The sequence below is a fragment of the Mastacembelus armatus genome, chromosome 21 (assembly GCF_900324485.2).
Source record: "Mastacembelus armatus chromosome 21, fMasArm1.2, whole genome shotgun sequence".
Classification (NCBI taxonomy): domain Eukaryota; kingdom Metazoa; phylum Chordata; class Actinopteri; order Synbranchiformes; family Mastacembelidae; genus Mastacembelus; species Mastacembelus armatus.
In genome coordinates this window covers 16,049,933-16,071,350 of record NC_046653.1, presented here as the reverse complement: position 1 = coordinate 16,071,350, position 21,418 = coordinate 16,049,933, and the positions used below count along the sequence as shown (strand labels likewise).

Genomic DNA, 21,418 nt, shown 5'->3' with positions numbered 1-21,418 from the left:
TGAGTAATCAGGTGGGTCAGACATAGTGCAGCTCTAATGAGATGCTGCATTCTGTAGATATATACAGTAAGTCCAGATTTAAAAAAAAACACTTTCCTGTGATAGTTTGGAGTAATTGTGAAAATACTGATAAGGTCTGACTGATAAACAGTCTAGCAGCAGGGGAGGCAAATTGTAGTCATGGGCCTCGATAAAACTATTCTGCTGATATATTTGCTGGTTGCATGGCAAAATAACTAACCTGGGAACCATTGAGGGCTAGTATTAGTGTTTATATTGAGATGCATTATTTATAACGGGTTAAGGCTGAGTACACTGCCTCTCCTAATGGCTGTAACTGTTGAGCGATGATTCCTCAATATTATCATTTACTAACTTTCAGTGGAGTCATATTGTGATGATATTATCTTATGTTACTGTTGCCTAAATTTGTGTTTTGAGAATGAATCATTCAGAGTAATTACTGTGTTAGAGTTTAACCATATTGCCAAGGCCTTTGTTGAGGATGTTACTCTTAACATTATCACCTAATATTTCCCTTATACCACCAGGGCTTTTGACTGAAGAAAGTAACATCAAATAAAAACATTTTTTTTATTATTATAGAGGCATCACTGAAGTCTGATCCTGGTCCTAAAGCCCCTGGTGTTGCAAAGTTCTCTCACTCTCACTCTCTAATCAACACTGAGTGAACGGCAGCCTTGCATAGACATACTGTTACCACAACAACACACCTACGCTACAACTTGCCATTGCCATAGCAACCCTCCCACATGATGCTGAGGGCCTCTGAAAACAGCCGAGAGTTACTATAGTAACTAAAGTAACAGCACCCCTCCAATCCCAACGCAATTCTGAAAGTGAACAGTGAGACCACACCTGGGCAACAGAGTGGAAGCACGAACAGCTGAGGCTTCATGTTGCTTAACCTGCTTCTAATGGAGATATTTAATACTTCTTCTCAAATCCGCTGGACCAATCAGATCTGTAGACACAGATATATTTGAGAAACAGAACCAATCAGACAGCACCAACCAATCTCAGCAGTTCCAAGGGTCAGGGTGAGGTTGTAAACACACCAAGATCCTCTAATAGCCTTACTGACCTCAATCTGGGAAGGATTAAGAACAGCATGAGCTGGCATTTTCGGACACACACACAAAAATGAGTGTGTGCGCAAACATCCATTCTTGTCACTTGCGTGGATGCTGTTTTTACTTATTTTACCTTAACACGCACCGATATTCAGTAGCTGAAGAATGCAGCTCTTTTTTATTATAAATACATAAATGAGCCACACCATACAATTACATGTTTCTTCATCACTCTTTACCCCTGTTTGAGTACAAAAAACTATAGGACACTTGATAGCTGCTTTAGGAAATTACTATTTTGAAAAAATAAAGTATACATTCATGACCTGTTTCTAAAACTTGTACTTTATATAAGAAAAAAAAAAACTGCTGAAGTGAATGTTAATGTTTCATTTCAGTGCATTTTTAACATATTCAAAACATAATATTTAGCCACTTTACAACTGCAAAAATGTGCATGTGTTCACTGCAACACGTGTATATTTTATTACCATAAAATAACCCATTTGAGGATTAAGGACTAATTGTTCTTATTTATATTAAGACTGGAATTTCTTAGTACCAGGGATTAATTTTTAATTTTTTTTTTGTCAAACATGGATCTGGTAATTTTTCACATTTTGAGATAGAAAAAAAAAATCAAGTCTGTGTTATTCCACTTTTTTGAGTGGCACAGAAGCTGTCAATCCTTTATAAATCTTTAAACCTACTCTCTTCCTGCTCTACCTCATCTGCAATTTTTGCTTTCATCTCTCTCCATTCCCGATCTTCCCGTACTCTCTCAGCCCTCTGAAGTGAGTGACGGTTGTCATCCCTCAAGCTGGCCTTTTAAGTCCAGTCACACAGGGATAGAAATGTGGGGGACATGAGGACACAAAAACGCAGGAAAAGAGATTTCACAAAGACGACACAAGAAGTGAAAAAGGATGATAATTTATGAACTCCGATCTGTACATTTTGCATGCACCCAAACTTAACATTTCTCTGAAGTGTGTGAGGTGACTATTGAAGTTGTACAAGCAGAAAAGATTCCTAACATAGAAAATAGGAGCATGAAATCAAATAACAGTGACTGCTTGGGTGTTTAATGTTTTCACACATGAGCAACATGTTTTTCAACATGGATCAATATCAGCAGACAGTGAAAATCCAATATCCAATCCCATGACATGATGTGCTGTGGTCTAGTCATGAGAGAAGATGATTGCACCAGTAGGCTACCTGAAGAGACTAACAAATCTCCCTGTTTGCATAATCATATGTCCTCCCCTTTCATGCACCCACGCAGATGTAATTTTATTGTATTTCACTGCAGATGTTTGTGTATATGTGTGTTTGCATGTCTGTTTAAATGCCCAAATGTTAAGTGTAAAGGCAGCAAGTTTCAGGCTTTGTTGTTCATTTCCTTTTGGAGCTTTGAATCAGTTCGGAAATGTCAAATGTTTGCCACTGGCAACTGGCCAATGAAATTGAATAAGTACCTACCAAAGGTGTGTGACAATGGCAACAACCATGAGGTTATGAGAAGCTTTTCACTGACCGGCCAATACTGCAGTGAACTCTCTGGTGAGGTATCCAACAGACTCTCTCCTGAGAGCAGGTGGGCCGACCCTACTAGCGACACTACATGGCCAAACATATTTAGAACAAAGTATCAATATGTGTTTATTCTATATCTCACTCCAAAACCACCGTCTTTAATCTGCTGATATAAAACCATTTGCTTTCTGGAAAGGTGTTACATGGTATTTTGGGGGGGGGGGATGCTATGTTGGGTTGCGCCTATTCATGCACAAATGAAGTAGTTTAATTGGGCAGTAATGTCTAGTGGTGTTGAGGTTAGAGCTCTGTGGAGCAAGTCAAGTGACATAATAATTATTATAATTTGTGCTGAGATTCATTGTCTTATTGTTGTTGTCTGATGTTGTTTATACAGCTGGCTGTATACCAAATTACCCTCCGGGGATAATAAAGTTACCATGAACCTTGAAATACTCCCAAAACAAACACAGAATCCCCTTCTTTTGGGATGCACATTTTGTGCAGGGACACTGTCATGTCAAACCAGAAAAGGCCTTCATCAAATTGTTTAAAAAAATACAAATTGAAAGCACATTAATGTTGAAAATATAATTGCATGTTGTACAATTAGGGTTTCCCTTAATATGGAAATAGGACTGATAAGCAGCTTTGATATATAAAACCTCACAAAAGTATGTGGATCACCATTACTGCAGATGTTCAGCCACAGCTGAAGTGGTTACCACTTTTCAGTGTGTAATGGCCTTAAGTGTTTGTCTGCGTATGTGTCTGTTGCTGCAAAGCAAATGGCCATTTGGCAAAGCCAGTAGGGTAATTACTGTTAATTACTCTGTGAAACTGAGAGTAGTGCTGAGAGGAAAACGGAGCAAGTGGGCGATCCTCAGCTCCACTTCATGTGTGGCCAGCCTCATCATTAAACAGACGTCACTCCTGACCCAGGATGCCTGCAACACATGGAGGCATCCTGGGTCAGGGAGCAATACAAAAAAAGCTATATTCAGAAACTGTGCCTACATCTGTCTTTCCTACACTTATTATTCACTATCCTGCCCATAACATCCTCCACTTCTTTGTTCTTCTCTGTGAGAGCTGTTGAGTTTGAATAAGGAATGATGTGTTTTAACTGGAAAATTGGAGAAGAGGAGGATATACAGGAGATAAGGTGAGGATAAAGGCATAAAGATGTATAACAGAGGGGGCAGTGCTATTTTTCTTCATACAACCCACGTCATGATTTCTGTGCTGCAAGGGGGAAAACTACTTCAGACAGATTATTAATATTATTATTATTCTGTTTGTAGCCTATATATAGATAGTGTACTTGTCACTCTTGCTTCAATACTCTAACTTCATTCATGCACAAATCTGGCAAACAGAGAGCAAGCGCTTTCTCAGGAGACAGGGAAATAAAACAGGTTTTCAAACAAAACACCCTGAGCAACCAGTAAAGCAAAATCTAAAAAAACTGAGGTATACAATCTATTCCCAGAAGCTTGTACTGATAATAAGGATGGGACATGGAGTAAATGAAGAGAAAAAGGGGCAGAGAAAGACCCACGCCTTCTTTACCAGAGAAGAAAAGGATGGCATAAAAAAGAAGGTCTGGGATCTGGGTCCACAGTAGGGGGTACATCTATAATACAACACGCACATGATCAGTTGGGCCCAGCACCTAATTGAGACCAAGCTACAAAACACTACTCTTTCACCTTTCTGTTTCAGTGATTTCACCTATATATGTTATATAATACAGGCATACAATATGTTATGCATTGCATGGAGGGAAATGATTATGTTTTTATTAATATAAAAATGTTATGTTTGTTTTTATGTGATTATGTTCTCTGAATTTTCGGCAATGCATTGTCACCATGCTTTCACTATAATAACTGTAATAATAGTAATGCCTTTTTTTTTTTTTTAATCCACAATGTACAGTATACAGGGCCTAAAAAAAAAGATACCATTCTTTCAAAATTATTGTATTTGCTTAAGGACCCATGTACAGTGCTCCTGCATGTGGAGAAAACCCAAAGCTTGACAGACCTGCCGTGCCAAGTGATAGTTGCTACGCTATTATCGGACAAGTGGGGGTTTAGCAGATGCTCGATTATATATAATTGAATTTTAATCCATTTTGTATCCATTTATAGAATTCAAAATAAATTCCAATAATTTGAGTGATTTTTTTTATCAATTTGTCACACACACAAATCCAGATATTGCTGAACACTTTAATATATCATGAAAATTTAATCACAGGGGTGTTGATGGTGCCTTGCCATGCCTTATTAATAAGGAAACACTGTGAGAAACAGCAGCACATTCATTAGTCTGTGCGTGGATGGTACAGTGGACTCACTTGTAATTATATGTAACTAGCCAACAGCTCTGAGTTTGGAAAACCATCAAATATTTGACGCTGACATGGCTGAGGTCTTGGTCAGAGACACTAATGATTTTAGTTGAATGCATTTTGGCATAATGAGTAAATGTTTTCATAACACATTCACCCTATCACATTCATCTATGTAACAAAAGCAACAAAACCCCAAATTATTTCCCTAACATATACCGTATCTGCAAAATGTGCAAAATCACATTATTTCTTAGCTCAAATATCTTAGAATCCTCAAGTAGTTGTCTTTAAAATACGTTAATAGTGTTTTCTCCTTGACCCCTGAGCCATGCAGAGGGGTCAAGTTGTGTACCAGAGGGCTGAAGCAGTTTTGATTTCAGCCCTGAGTCGCAAGTCAACACTTGCCTCTCTTTTTCCACAGAATAAGCCAGACACTTCGTATGACCCAACACTTTTATCAAAGTGGTACAAATTAAAACAATTTTGTCAATAATTTCATTTTTTAAATTAGACACTACAAATTGAATATTCTGTCTGGGAAAAAAGGCTTTCACAAAGCCCCATCATAACACACCACATCCAATATTCTACAAATGTGAAGAGAGATGAAATAGAAATAAAGGGGGATTGAGGAAAAGGGTGAGAGGATATGAGAGATCTTACAGATGCTGTTATGAGATTTTCAGTTAGGAGCTGTGAGGCTGTGCTAATGGTGCATCACTCTCGGCGAGTATGTGAGTGTGTGTCCTGTGCTATAACCCAGAGGTCACAGTGACTGAAAGGAAAAAGGCCACTTCATTTAATAAAGGGGGTCTCTGAAGCATTCGTTTCTGTCTCCTTACACCATCATTCTTCTTCACACTCTGTCCCATTTTTCTCCTAACAATTTTCTCCTCACTCAAGCTTTATTCCATCTATGCCCCCCTCTTCCACCCGTTCCCCAATCCACACCCCCCACCACTCTCTTCCACATTATCTGGTGAGTTTCCCTTTCGTTAGACAAGTTGCTTGTCAGCACCCAATTATCACTTATTCTGTTTTTCTCAGTCTCGTCCCTCCTCCAGCACAGTCTCTTCACGATGGTCTTAGAACACTGGCAAGCATATTTTATTGAATGCTGATCCCCCTTTAACCAGCTTGTACTTTATATGTCAGTCAGACAATGACCCTATTGAAAGTTCTTTTATCCTTGGGGGCAATAAAACTGGGAAATGTAGTAACATCTGCTCTGTGTGTGTGTGTTAGTGTGTCTGTGAGAGGGAGAAAGAAACAGAGCTATAGCCCCTGTGGGTATTACAGCTCATTATACCTAAAGGTAGAAGAAGAGGCACATAAAATTGGGCAGCCTCGCTTGCTCTCTCTCTCTCTCTTTCAAACACACACACACACACACACACACACACACACACGTATGCACACGCACGCACACGCACACAGTCAAGCCTGGGGGGACAACTGCTCTCTGACACACACAGAGTAGTATAAGTGACTGAGGTACTCCCCTCTGCTCGCCCAAACATTTCCTCCAGAGCTGTGACTCAGCCATACTGGGTCACTGAATTACACACAGTCCTAAGGGGTGTGCTACTTATAAACATGACTTTTTAGAAGAACATACAGTTAGTTTTAAACAGACTCACTTACTGGCACCGGATTTTGAAAAGCATTTGCTGAGTAACAATATGCATTAATTTAGAAGGTTACTAATTCCATCGTTGGATTTAAATTGTAGTCTACATGTTTTGAAAGTTTTCCATGTAGATGTATCCTTTTTTACATACAAAACAGTTAATACTGCAAATAGGACATAAGGAGATATACAAGGATCCCTGAGTATTTTTTATCTGTTATTTCAACAAGGAAAATTGTATCTGATGAATTGGTCCATATAAGAAAAAAGTTGATCATATGAGAGGGCATATGAGATTAATACACCACACTAAGCAATATCCATCAACTCTACAAAACATTTAGGTGTTTTGTGGCGCATTGCTTTGTTTTTATGGGCAGTAAGTACTGGTTTTGTTTTGCTTTAAGTAGCCTCGTTTCCATCAGCATCTGACAGCTGATTTCAGCTAAAAGCTCAAATAAACTTGTTCTACTAAACTCTACCTGCCCAGCACCGAATGGCAAACAAAGATAGCAACTGGCTGGTAAACATAACTAGTGAAAAACTCCCTCGGAGTGAAAACAGGACCTTATAGGAGAGCAAAACATGGACTTGTATTCGCCAATTGGCCAGAGGCATGACTTTGAATGAATGTTAAATGTGTGCAGGAGACATAAATATGCAAATCTTTAATGGTACATTTACTGTATCAATTTTATAAAGTGATAATATGTCAATTTCGTATTTATAACTCATTGGGTTGCTCCCAGGTGGTCAATAAATGAATGAATGAAATAATAACGGCTGCTTTAATGATCATTTATCAGCTCTACCTTCTCTGGTTCCCTTATTATTGTATTACCAAATTGCACAGCCTTTTCAACATATGTCCTTTATTAATTAACAGGTACACACCAGCACTCTTCGAGAAAAAAAATACTTGGTTAATTTCAACAAACTGACAAGAAAATGAAGGCATATGTAAAATGATGCATTACCAATATGACAGTAAATTCATAAGAATTCATCTAAAGCACTTTTTAAATCGCCCTTCAAGCTCCACCAGTTTGTTTGTTTTTTTTAGACTCATATGCATGTGTCGAGGTTTTGTCACTGGACAGCACCAGCAGTTAGGGAGAGGTATAACAAAAGGAGAAAGTGGGAGAAGAAAAGAAAAGAAAGATGGGCAGCAAGTGAAGGAGTGGGTTTTGTTATTGTAGCGGGAGAATGGTGACGTGGAGTAAAAGGCTGAATGTTGCGATAAGAGGGGGATCCGTGGTGAGAAGAAGCTTTCAAGTATGAGACGCCGCTTACACAAAGGCAGAAGAGGAGGATTTAACATAAACTAAAACACACATGGGCCAACACACACACACACACACACACACACACACACACACACACACACACACACACGCGCATTTACACAACATGACACTACCTCTTACTGAGGCCCAGCCAGGAAATGAGTGAGTTCGTTGGGAAGATGGAGAGTAAGGGGAAGATTAAAAGGCAAGTCGTGAGAGGAGGGGTAGTCTGAAGAGAGGAGGGAGTATGAAAGACAAATCTTCCTAAGAGCATTTGAGAAGAGCTGTGCGCAAAGCTATCGTTGACTGAAATCCTTTAGAGCATCAAAGATTTACTCATCATGCCTAAACACATGAAATATCCCCTCCAACATCCCCTCCACCCCTCCTACTCTTTTTTACACTACATTTCTCTTTACATCTTCACCAGCTTCAGACCCACCTTTTCGATCTGTCACACACTTTCTTTAGCATTTTCCGCCTTCCGTCTGCTCATGTAGCCAAATAACATGAATTACAGCAAACACTCTGTGCTGTGGAGGAGTGGAATATATCAGACACCAACCCTGTGTGTGTGTGTGTGTGTGTATGCGTGTTTGTGTTCTCAGTGGCTGCTGTCCTGAAGGTTGTTAGCACATGTGCAGGGTTTTGCTCCGTCTGCCAGCATCAGCACAAACACACACCCCAGAGTCATTACCATTTCCACACATACACACACACACACACACACACACACACACACATAACCTATCTACCTACAGGCACACGTGAATGCACACAGGTGCACGAACACACCATGTGCAATCCCTCGCATTGACGCACCTTCCTACTCGTACACTATAAACAGAATTTATCAAGTATATGATTCTAATATTACTGGAGGTGCAAGTATTAAAACTAATAAGCTCCATCCCTGAGCTGCACTTACTCGCTCTCTTTATTTCACTCTATACCCCTTACAGGAGCCCCCCCCCCAACCACCAATATCCCTTCATCCCTCCCTCCATCCGTCTCTCCAGCCCCAGATGGTAAAGCACTGTGACCAATTAAAGACTTCCCTGAGGATAGAACCAGTTATAGCCCCAGCCATCTGACCATTTCTGTGTGTATGTGTGTGTGTGTATATATAAACCTTACAAAACATACTGTGTTTTCATCAGTCTACAAAGCCTTGTTTTTTGGCCGGTTAAAGCATGCATTCTTCCTTAAAAAGGTACACTGTCATATGAGTCCAGTAATACAGACGGGCCTAAAGCCTTTTGTATTGTACTCAACACATGCTATGCCAAGATATAAAGAATCACGTCATTAGAGCACAGTGCAAGGCAGGGTTTGAGTTGAGCAGTGTGTGGAGGCTGGTCGGAGGTGTAGAGAATTAGCAGGTGTGCTGGTGTATGAGGAAACATGTTACTGAGGGAGGGAGTGGAAAAAAACAAGCAGAGTGCCACTAAGGGAGGTGGGCAGTGCTCAATGACCAGGCACCCATCCAGCAGGACAGCAGATGAGGGAGCAACTGTCTGTCTGAGCTGCCAGCACTGAGGAGAATCAGGCATATGCCAATGCCATTCCACCCCCCTAATACACACATATACACCCACACAAACATGCACACACATGTACTAACATCCCAACATAACCACCCTCGCACAGGTGACAGCATATGTCCGCTGTCTACCCTTAAGTCAAATGACTGACCTGGACATGACTGTTTATGTGTGTGTGTGCTGTACTTTACACTGAGTCAAAAGACCTTGCTAAAGCTTTTAGATACTTGTGAGTGTGTGTAGGTTACATTATTAGATTGTGTACTACATATTTAAGATAGTGTTGTGTCCCTGAGACAGAGCTCGAGGGTCATTGACTTGCTTGCCATGGTGCTGCTTCACTAAAATGACTTTAACCTCCAAGGCTTCTTTCCATTTTCCTTTTCACTTCTACACCAGCACTTAGCAACAGCCTGCAGCTGGCTGTACAGCCCACACTCAAATATGTAAGACATTTTAACTGAACCTGTTTTCCTTTGCAAATAATGAGGCTGTGATTAGCATGCTAATGAGGTGAGCGCTAAACTTTAAACTATATCAGCAGTACTTACCAATAGATCCATGCCAAGATCGGGACAAGTAATTAGCAACTTCTCTAAGAATAACAATGAAACTGTAGTTTCGGTGGGGGGACTGAAATTTTGTATTGAATAAAAGCACCTAACAACATATCTTTGTGGGATACAAGGTATATATGGTAAATCTCTGACTACACCCAGAATCAGAGCTCTGCAACAGTGTTGGTCTGAGACAAGTGGAGTCCATTTTGGTCCAATTTGGTACTTGCATTAGGTTTAAAAACAAACAACAACACTGTAAACAATACATACAGTACAAATAAGCACATATTTCACCATCGCTTGATGTGGTTAACTATAAATGAAAAAAATACCATATTGTCAAACCTGCTGCCCGCTCATCGGTAACTGAGGTTTCCCTGCCCTTGCCCCTATGTAATGATCAGCATACTGACACAGCCAAATGGGGTGGAGCTTCCATGACTGTGATCATAGCTGGCTGTGCTGCACAAACAGCTACACCACTGCCAACCAGGGTATAAATTACACAACGAACATATGGCCTTGACAATTATAGCCCTTACATTTGGCCTTGGAGTCCCTATATTTGTAACACTACTACAGTCATGGTGTCCTCATCAGATCAGACAAAGCTTTCTACTCTCTTCTCTATTAACGTAGTCAGTCCCAGCCCTGTAGATCTGCAGCTGCAGCGTTTTTATCCATCATTCACAGAATACCTTTAGACCAATCAGAAACCACATCAGTCCTGAACCCCATTTGTTGGAATCGCAAAACGACGCCTGCTGTCAAACATTCAGAGGGGGAGAACGGGGAATTTAACAGTGTTACTTTCAGTGAAGACTTGTGAATGGGCAGAAGCACCTCCACAGTTAGACTAAAAGGTAAGCAGTGTGCAAATCACGAAGGGGGTTGGCTCTGGGCTGAGGGACTTAGAGGGATGAAATTCCTAAATTTCTTAGGCCATAGTGAATTATAGTGTGGGTGCTGCTGTGACAGTGTAAATTTCACTGCTGTGGGACAAATAAAGGTTCTTCTTATCTTAATTACAGATTATAGAACTATACATTTTAGATGTTTATGTAGATGATGTTTATTTTGAAATCTTAAGTTCTTTTAAATTTTAATTAGACTTCACAGTGCAGTTATTTTCTGGAATTTGTTTAGACTTTATGTTTCCTTTTGTTCTTTATGAGTCTGCTTTTATTAGTCTGTTAAGTACTTCTTGACAATAAAACGTATGTCTTGCTGCCGGCCACTAGTTGTAGTTAATTTGCCTAGGTGCTGTGCCAGTTGTCTACCGTTCCACACGCAGGATATATCACAGAAAGGAGTATCTTTCCGCATCGCCTAAAGGTGCTTGCATAACATGCCACAGGGCATAAGAGCCAATATCTGTGTATGTTCTTGTATTTCCGAATGTGTGTAATAGATTCTATGTCTGTGACAAAAGTGGTTATCAGATGTATAGCTTGAAACAGGAAAAGCCCCCTGGCCACTTTGTGCTCAGATAAGGATACAGAGGGGCCGCCAACATCAAACAATGCAGCAAAAGCCTGAGTGTCCTGGACCACAAGCATGCTATTTTATTGCAACTTCCACTCGTTACACAGACATTTTAATGTCATCAGCACAAACACTCGTTAGCACATCCATTCACATCCATATTCATGCTGAATACATATTCATTCTGTGGCTGTGCTCTGTTAATCTCACAGAGAAGAGGCAGCGGGCCCCTGAGGGTTAGCGGTTAGCTAAGCTAATCAAATCAACTAGAGAAACATGGGCTCATCTTTAGCCTATTATATAAACATTTACAAACATACACGCACAACACACACTAACACATCTGCCCGTGCGCACATACACACGTCTATTTGTTAACCTATTAAATCTTCTCTCATTAGCCTACCTCAGTAGTGTGGGCGATGAGCTAAACACAGAGCATCTCTGACATCATTTATGTTTTCATAAGAGCAACAGTCAAAACTTGCAAAGCAGTGTATGCTTAAAAATGTGTGTCTGTAGGCTACCAGACCATTTAGGTTAATGTTTAATATCTATATCTTATTAATTGGCCCACCATACTCTTCATCAGCAATATTTGGAACAAGAGGAGGGGCTAAAACACTTTGCAGCCTCATCAAAATATCTCCACAACTCCAATAGGTTCCTAGTATCCAGAATCAGAATCAGAAACAGGTTTATTGCCAAATAAGTGAGGGGTTCCCATTAGGAATTTGTTTTGGTGAGATGGTGCATAGGACATAAGTACATAAGAGCATAGACATGAGGAGTAACATATAACATGTATTAAGTGACCTAAATAAGCAGCATAGGTAAAATAAAATGAAGTAAGGTGCAGTGAAATAAAAAATACTGTATGTATACTTTTCTTATTTACAAAATGAATTTACAAAATTAAGAGCTGAAGATCGAAGAGGTGATCTGAGCTCTACATGGGGCTGGGTCCAAATTATATACAGTTTAATTAGGTATGGGAGGGTCACATTGTGTTGCTATGGATTCTGGAAAAAAATGCCAGCAAATCACAGCTATCATACAATTATTCTTCAGAGTTGCAAAGAGCATTTTATAGGTCTGTTTGGAAAAATATAATTAGTACAATTTTCTATTTAGACAGGATCTAACTGTGCTCAGATCTCTTATTTTGAAAACACATTTATGGATGTGTGGTTCTGGTAGGTTTTCTATATCTCCATTCTGGGTCAGACCTGAAGTTTCATCTATGTTGTGCTCTTCTCCATTGGCTATATATACAGCCAATTTGTCCAATATCCAAGCTGCATTCTACCTGAATGTCTGTTCAGTGTTTCCATGTCATTGCAAGTGACAGGCAGTTGGCAAGACCCAAGAGCCACCTTAGAGTATCTGAGTATCTAGTATCAGGCAGTCAGATTTGATTTAGACCTATTCGTGATAGAATTACAAATCAAAAGACAAATTTAAATGTTTCTTTTCCAAAATGCTTCTCTTCTAATTTGATTGCAATTTTTATGTGATACACTGCCCCATCTTTGAGTGCAGCCTTTTACAATTGGTGTAACTATTTCAAACTTGAAATATAATTTATTTTCACAATCCACCCCCTAATGCTACAAATTACTTATGAGAAAGTTTTAGGCATTAAAAGTAAAGTGAAGATGCTTTCAAACATAATTCCATGGCTAGTTTGTATATATCAATTCACTTCATATAAAGTGCAGTAAAAAGAAAAATGAATCAATCAATATGATGAAATTCCTCTGCATTTAAACAACACTTTCCGAAAATCATCAAAGGTGCACATGTAAACAGATTTGTATGCAGCTTTTCATGCTATATTGCTCCCAGCGTCTTAGAGAACTCGAGGACTGCTTGTTCATCATTGACGACAGTCATAATTCTAAATGCATGTTTGGGGTTGTCATGCTGCAGAATGAATCTGGAATGATCAAATACCTCTATGTTGCTCTTTTGAGAAAGATAAGTGCTTCAAACGTTTGGATAGTACTGTACATACAATTTAGTACATCTTACTCTATAGAACTACACAATATCAGTGTGTCTAGATTGCCCTGTTTTAGCCTGTGCTACATACTCTATTCAGCAGCTGACTTGTCTACCATAGTGATCCACTGGGCTGTTAAAACCCTCTTCAGTGATGTTCAGTAGCAAGCATATGTACCGACGGGAGCACTACAGCACGGTCCCTCTCAGACTCAATTATGGGTGCGACATCTGTCCTGACTGACAGCTCGCTATGGAGCATAACTGTGACTGTATTTGTGCTTCCTCTGTGTGTATGCATGTGTCAGTGTATGGTGGGTCCAAGTTGTTATTCAGCAGAAAATCCTGTCTGGTAAAGTAGATGAGATGCACAAGGAAATGGCGAGCCAGAGATAGCGATAAAATCTCTTTCCATTTGGAGTCCTGCCTGGTCCGCAGCTTAGAGCCACTCTGTGCATATACACACACTGACACACAAAGTCCGAGAAGGGAATGTAATTGTAAATGAAACTGAGAGGTGATGGTAGGGCTAGAGAGAGGGGGTGCAGAAAAAACTAGAAGTGTCACTGCAAGGAGAGATGAGGGAGATAAAATGCTCCAGTCGTACACAGGCCTCTGCTTCCAATCAATACCAATAGACAGAGATACAACTTCCCTTGTCTATTCATCTGCACTTTCTCTACTTCACCTTTTCCTTCACTTCATCCTACTGTATCTTTCTATGTCAACACAAGGCTTTACCCATATATTTGTCTTCTCTAAAAAAGATTCCTATCTTCATCTTTTTTCCTCCTATTCTTCCTCCTCTGTCTTTATTCAATCACTGGCTCTCTCCACAATCTTATTCTGTGTGCTTCAATTTACCTCCTGCCTTTTTCTTGTGATAAAGCTCAAGGAGCTGCTGTATTGACAAAACCATACACCTGCATGACCAACACCAGCTGAGAGCCAAGGCAGGGACTAGACTGAATCGAATCTGTAGCTTTGGACTGATGGAGAGAGCCTGGAGAACGGGGAAGTGTGGGGTGGGGTCTCAGTGTCAGCCTGTGTAAAAGATAGAATGTGAGATGACATCTCCCCATTCAAGCTATCTCATTAGGTAGAAGTAGAGGAGTGCAACTTGGCAGTGCCAACTCCCTAGTGAAAACTAAGCTAGAGGAGACACACAAATCAGACACACACTTACAACGCTGAGCTCAGCAGAAGCATGATTCAGCCACTCTTCCTCTGTATGTATGTTTAGCAGTGCACAGGATCAGCTAAGCCAGGAAAAATCAACAACCCTGTTCTTTGCCCTCTTCACAAACACTCAAGCATAACGGCTGCACACACACAACCAAAGATAACTACATATTGACCTTGAGCAGGCACTGCTTCAAAGATTACAGATAGTTTACAGTAGGGCCACAGTTTCAGCAGGTGAAAGGATTCTTCTCCTCCACAGGAAATGGAAGAGAAGCAAATGTAGGTCATAAATATGAAAATGAGAAGTGTGACGTGTGAAATGTGGTATTTTGCTGCGGCTTGTTCTGAAAATGATTCGCACAACAGCTTTCGTTTTTGTTAATTGAAATTCCTAGCTCTCATCTGTAGCTTTTTCCTCCTCTTTCTCTTTCAGTCTCCTCAATTTGTTGCTGGCTAATTGCGTTTAGAACTTGTACAGCGGTTAGTAACTGCATTAACCTTAGGAGTCACATCAGACAGAAACTATTTAAAACGCACCCCTATAGCAGCAGTTGTATTGTGGGTAATGCCTTGGGGAGGTGTAACCAATCACATTGGAGTTGAGAGGAAGAGCTCATCATTTATTGGTCACACATTCTATTCAGCATCGCCCCACTAGCCATTTCTAATACTGCTGCTTCTCTCCCCATTCCTCTTATTTTTAATTTCCTCATCTCTGCCTTTTTGCACCATCCATCTAACTTTCTTTTCTTTAAAACCACTCAGTGCAGTACTTAATTTTTTTTTTACTGCCATATATCCAAAGATGGACGTTTTCTTCTTTTCTTTTGTCCAGTGAACTACAGACTGGAGCAAAAATGCTTCAGTGTCAGCAAATCTAACACGGCTGGGGTTCTGAGCTCTATTACTACATTACTACAGGAGTGGGAATGGGTGAAAACTGCCAAATGCGGAGGCTAGAATGTGTATATCTGCCAGCATGGTGACTCCTATGGTGCTTTCTATGACAGAGGGGGTATATGGGAGCTTCATAAGTAAGAGCAGTATGATACTTGTCTCGGCGAGGGCTTGTTGTTCTGCTAGTTGTTGGACACGCTCACACACAGGCTGGTGCGTAGGATGAGGACAACCATGATGGCCATGTCAGGCTGTTGTCCTTTTCTTTTGCAATCTGATGTGTAGGAGGAAGTCAAACACACACACACACAGGCAAAGGAGCACACTAAACACACACACTAAAATGCACAGATTGAGCTTAGTCAGTCGCAAAGATCAGAGAATGGAGGTGTGCACAGGGAAACAGCAGGTGAGCTTCACAACAGCCAGGTTAGATCCAAGCCTTACATTAGATTTAACCAGACAGTGATACACAACGTTAACAACAACAGCTGAAAGAACAAGATTTAAGTCTGAGAAATAATGGCTTGAGACAAAAAAACAAAAACAAAATGAAGCTATTTCAACTGAAACATATTCACTGAACAAGAGAGACACTGAGGAAAAGGTGCCACTGCAGGTAAAGATTAAATCCTGCTACTATGATTACTATAATCAAAACCTAGAAACAGAACAGCTAACTGTACCTGTCTGATTTTTGTTGCTTAGCAGGCAACTCACATGGGATCCATTTTAAAAAACTAAAAGTGTGGGTCTGTCGTCGCAAGATTTAACGCACAGGTGCTTAAACATTTCAACATCAGAGCTCTGACTGGACATTAGAAAATGCTCAGTCATGCTGTCTTCTGATCCAAACTCTTGGAAGGAAGATAAAAGAAAGCCAATCTTTATTTAACAAACTATTTTTTTCCATCTCTAGGTCTCTCTACAATTTAATAGACATAATCCAGTTTTTGTGTCTTGATGCCCAATTAGGCTTTTCACATGTGTAATATTACCACACTGCCTAAGGCATTATTGGCACTCAGGGGCTGAACAGAGCTACATTTTCATTTGATTAATCTATGCTTGTCATCACTGAGGATAGGAGATACACACTCTGCTCACTCCCTTCAAAAAAAGCATCTCGGACACAAAGAGAAGCAGGGATCATTTCACCAGGCAAATCAACCGCACACACAGTTGAGGTGGCCAATTCTATGCGACGATGAATGGGATGCATGGAAACCCGGCATCAAATTATCAGGGAGAACAATGTCCAGGTGCTCTGCCAAAACTGTTCTGCTCCTCAGGCATGAGGCGTGAGTTTCACATTAAAACCCTCCCCTGCTGTTTGTCCAGAAAGATGACAGTGGATGAAACACAACGGCGCTCAAGACACCGATTACTGCTTGGCCCTCTTCCCCTACAATTAACCCAACCACCCCACTGTCAGAGCCACACAGACACATCCCTTCTCTCTAGCTTTCCCCGTCTTATCCTTCCTCATCATATTTCCTCTGTAATACTCTCTGGCTTGCGTTTGTCCTTTGACATCACCCTTGAAAGACATATCCTCAAGGGCAGTATCTGCTAAGGACTTGAGCGAGACCAAATTAGAGAAAGAGGCCAGGGCTGATGAATGGAGACAGACAGATGACAGTATAAAAGATGGAAGAATGAGGGGGAGAGGAGGGAGGACAAAGAATTGTTTGTCCACAACGGCCAAAGGAGGCGTGCAGCTGCTGGGGGATCACAAAGGAACACAAGGAGCACGGCAGTGAAAAAACAGAAGAGGCCCTGCTGTGTACCCTTGACCTCTGAAACTAGGTTAAGAGGTTAGAAACACAGAGAGAGGCTCAGATAACAAAGTCCCTCAACACCTCCACTGACATACTCCATCTAGCTTTCTCTCTCACACAGATCTATAAATACAATGTGCTATCAGTAGTCTTGTTTTACTGCCCCCTGTGCCTGAGCCTTGCCCCACATTCAGATCATACTGCTCATACTAAAATATACAACTGCTGAGGTCCTAATAATAACACATTCAACAAAAACTATTGATCTGTTGAGCGCACAATAACTTTCGTTTCTGTAAGAAATGATTACCACAGTTCTCAGTTTCAAAGGTAATTAAGTACAACATTTGTTGTATTACAGCAAATAAGCATTTAGTTAGAACTCTGACCCTGCGAGGAAGGTCAGCCATGTTGGGAATAAAGATATGAAGTTATGAAGGGAATGGAATCCCTACTATGATAGCTGTGCCCTCAATGCGGTGGGCCTGCTGGGTGGATCTGTATGTAGCTCTGGTATGGGAAGGAGATGAAAAAGGAATCTCATGCTACTGTTTGAAACACACAGTATACCAAAACTGTGGGCGTCTTATTGATACCGCCCTGGGTAAGAAGAGAATAGGTGGGAGGGAGGTTCATCATTGTGCGTGCGTGAGTAAGATTGAGAAAGAGAAAGAGGCGACGGGAAAACTTTGACAACTTTGAGTTTGGATTTGTGTATCTATTTTGTACTTGTGTGTGTGCTGAGAGACTCACCAGTGAGGTTGGTGCGTGCACTGTAGGAGCCCAGGTACCGCCCATCTGTGTTTGGTGTGTAACATTCAAACAGACCCTGGTCGTTGGCCTGCACTTTAGTGATGTGCAGCACAGCTGAGTCGCGGCTCAGCCTTTCCACAGAGATCTCTTTACTATTCACCCTCTGGGCATATACGGCATAGGCATAGTTTGGTTGAGCCGTGCTCACAATGCGGATCTCCCGGTCCGGTGCTGATGGCAGGTACATGGACCACTCAAAATCCTGCACCACCCCTTCTTTATATCCAGTCACGTTGCACCAGATAGTCACGTGGGAGCCCTCGGTCCGTATCAGCGGCCCGCTCTGCACCGTTACCACTCTCTGAGCCACGGCAATACTGGCTACAAACAGAGGTGAGGAGAGAAGGGGGGTTAGAGAGAGGGGAGGGGGTGAAGGTAGGGAGAGAGGAAAGAGAGAACATGGATTACAAATCTGTGGTTTAAATATTTAGCTTTGGCAGAGTTTATGCACTTCACATCTCCCAGGAAATACAGAAACTGTGTGACATGTGCAGTTAAGCATTCCGGAAAGCACTTGCCAAGGTTAAGGTGTGTATATATAAACACACAAAACACACACACACACAGTTTTTGAACATCAATAACCACTTGAAAAACCCATCATCTAATCGTGCTCTCTGCTATTATAGGCACTCATATGTTAACCCTACACCACAAGGACAGCACTGCAGCTGGAGCACAGTGAGGTGACAGGAGCCCACTGGTAAAACACAAGTCACCAGGGCATGTGTGTGAAGGTGTACAGTGTTTCTAGATATCCACATACTAGACTGAGATATTTTATATTTGCATTGCGCTAATATATAGACATTGCATATATTATGAAAGAAAAATAAGATATTTCAGTACATAAACATACTGGATATTTGAAGTCATTTCGAAAAGGTGCTGCCAATGCATTCAAAGGGTTGTCCAGCACCAATCACTGACAGGTTCATTTTTCAATCCTAACTCAGTACATATGTTGTTCACAATTCTTTAAAGGACTATAATGAAAAATGTTTATGCACAAAAACAAACATCAGCCAATGTATCGTAACCATGAGTTATTAATGCATTTTCTACACTTCATTAGAAAACGCTTAGTCACAGTTTTATGAGGTCCTGCTTGCACCAAAACTGTTTTTCATTTTAAGAGTCTGAATTTTGCAAATGAAAACTACAGGAATCTAAGGACAAACTGTAAAAGACTGATCTTGCAGCTTTTGTGAAAGAATAAACAATGACACTACTGTCCATATCATTAGTGGACTGAATAATGGAGCATGTAATTGTTGTTGTAACTGACTGTAGCGTTGTGAAGACTGATTTTTCCTATGCTTTATGTTGCTTTGTAGCCTCCCTTTAGGCAGCCAACATATGTGAATCTTGCCTAAACCACTTGCAAGCACACACACACACCAAGCACACAAACAGTATTCATCATTCAATGAACAACTACAAACATCCCTCTCATTGGGGCCGGAAACAACAGAGCACTTACACATACCCCCCAACTCCAGACAGAGCGACAAGTATGCCGTTTCCTGCCTGCAAAAAGCAACTGGGGATTGCAGCTGTGTTTGTGTGCGTGCGCGTGCATGTGAGGAAAAAGTCTGCAAGAGGCTGTGTCTGTAGGCACAATGCTTGGCATTAATAATTCACCAGAACAGCTTTTTAACTTCAACATCCTCTTTTGCCTCATAGTAACGTTCTCTTACATTTCCATTACACCCCAACCTTTCATTCATTGTTATTAGTGTGAATCCATTTACACCCATGTATGTGTGTCCATGCGCAAACATGCATGAGTCTGTGCTACAATAAAAAGGTTATCTTGAAAAATGAAGTCACTTTTGCACATTGTGTCCACTCAGTTGGTAAAATGGGGTGTAAAGGGAGAAAGGGTCTACATTTATGAATGTGTGTGCATGTTTTGTTTTTCGTAAATGTGCATATCTTTTTTCCTTCCTGAATATGGAGCATCAAGTATTTTGTCCATTGCTTACTTTTCAAAAAACATCCTACTCATGAGCTGATAAAATCTTCTCAAATCTTTGATACACAGTCTCTTACTTGAACGGGATTTGAAAACGGTCACACTGGCATACCAAACTGATTAAACTATTCATTATTCATGGCTTGATTTCTCTGGGAGGATCCCCACAGGACTAATCAAGATGTACATTTTTAAAGTTTACTTATGAAAAAAATTAAACCTGGTGGCCATTTATGAAGAAAATAAAGGAAGAATGAAAATTTTAAAAAGAATGTAAAATACATATGATTCACTTTAATGTCACTGAACCACACCACATATGTCCCTATAGGAATGCTTAAAAATACAGATGAATCCAACTAGAGAACCAAATGTATTTATGAACAAGACTGTACCTGTTAATGTGCTTTCTCACATTTTTCACATGATCCCACTGACTAATATAAAGCATTCTCTGAGGGCACCATGCACACACAAATATAGACATGATCAATAACAAATTGCTTTGGTCTGTTTGCACATAGGAATTCAGCTAAATAAATAAGTCACATAAGAAACCCAGTTAAAAATATTGTGCTGTTTATCACAGGCCACTTAGTGTCAAACTGTAGACAGGGTATTTATTTTGAAACTCCTAATATTTTTCAAACCATTAGTATAAAACAGCATTTGTGGTGTAACCAATCAAAATTGTAGCGGCCAGAAACAATGCCAGACCAGACTATAGATGCCATAAACTAGAGATGGCTTCATTTGTGGATCAGTACACACCAGCAATGTATACTCAGATGCCTCTCTCCTTCCAGTTCTCTTTGAACACCTGCCTCCCCTTTAAGTTTGTCACATTTAGGACTATAGTTTCAAGTGGCTCCAAATGGAACAGTTTGAAGCAGGATTTCATGCCATCAGTCCAGGATTTGATATGCCTTGTCAGACCGGGTGTCATCCTGATAACATTCTCACCTCCAAATCTGTCTCTCAGCTCAGACATAGGTCGATCAGAGACAAATTCTCATTCTTCGACTGGAGGTTTACAGGCTCAGTAGGGCCCTGCTTCTTTTCACTTGATTGCTCCTCATTGTTTGGCAACTGTGGTGCTGACTAAATTAAAGATGGATAATGAAAGGAAGCTTTCTCTAACAGAGCCATAATATGGCTACAAAAGGCTGCAGGCACATTTCTGACTGGATAAAATTTAAATAAAACCTCTAAAATTTTAAATATTTTTGTTGTGCTCATGAGAATATCTTCAAACCTTTT

General features: G+C 40.5%; 1 protein-coding gene across 1 annotated transcript in view; it reads right to left on the bottom strand.

The window, feature by feature from the left end:
- Nucleotides 1-21,418, bottom strand: part of igsf3 (immunoglobulin superfamily, member 3) — a 60,745-nt gene that overhangs the window by 25,965 nt on the left and 13,362 nt on the right. Inside the window, exon 3 of the mRNA XM_026294644.1 lies at nucleotides 18,121-18,501. Within this exon, the coding sequence (XP_026150429.1) occupies nucleotides 18,121-18,501 (381 nt within the window). The remainder of the gene's footprint in view (nucleotides 1-18,120; nucleotides 18,502-21,418) is intronic.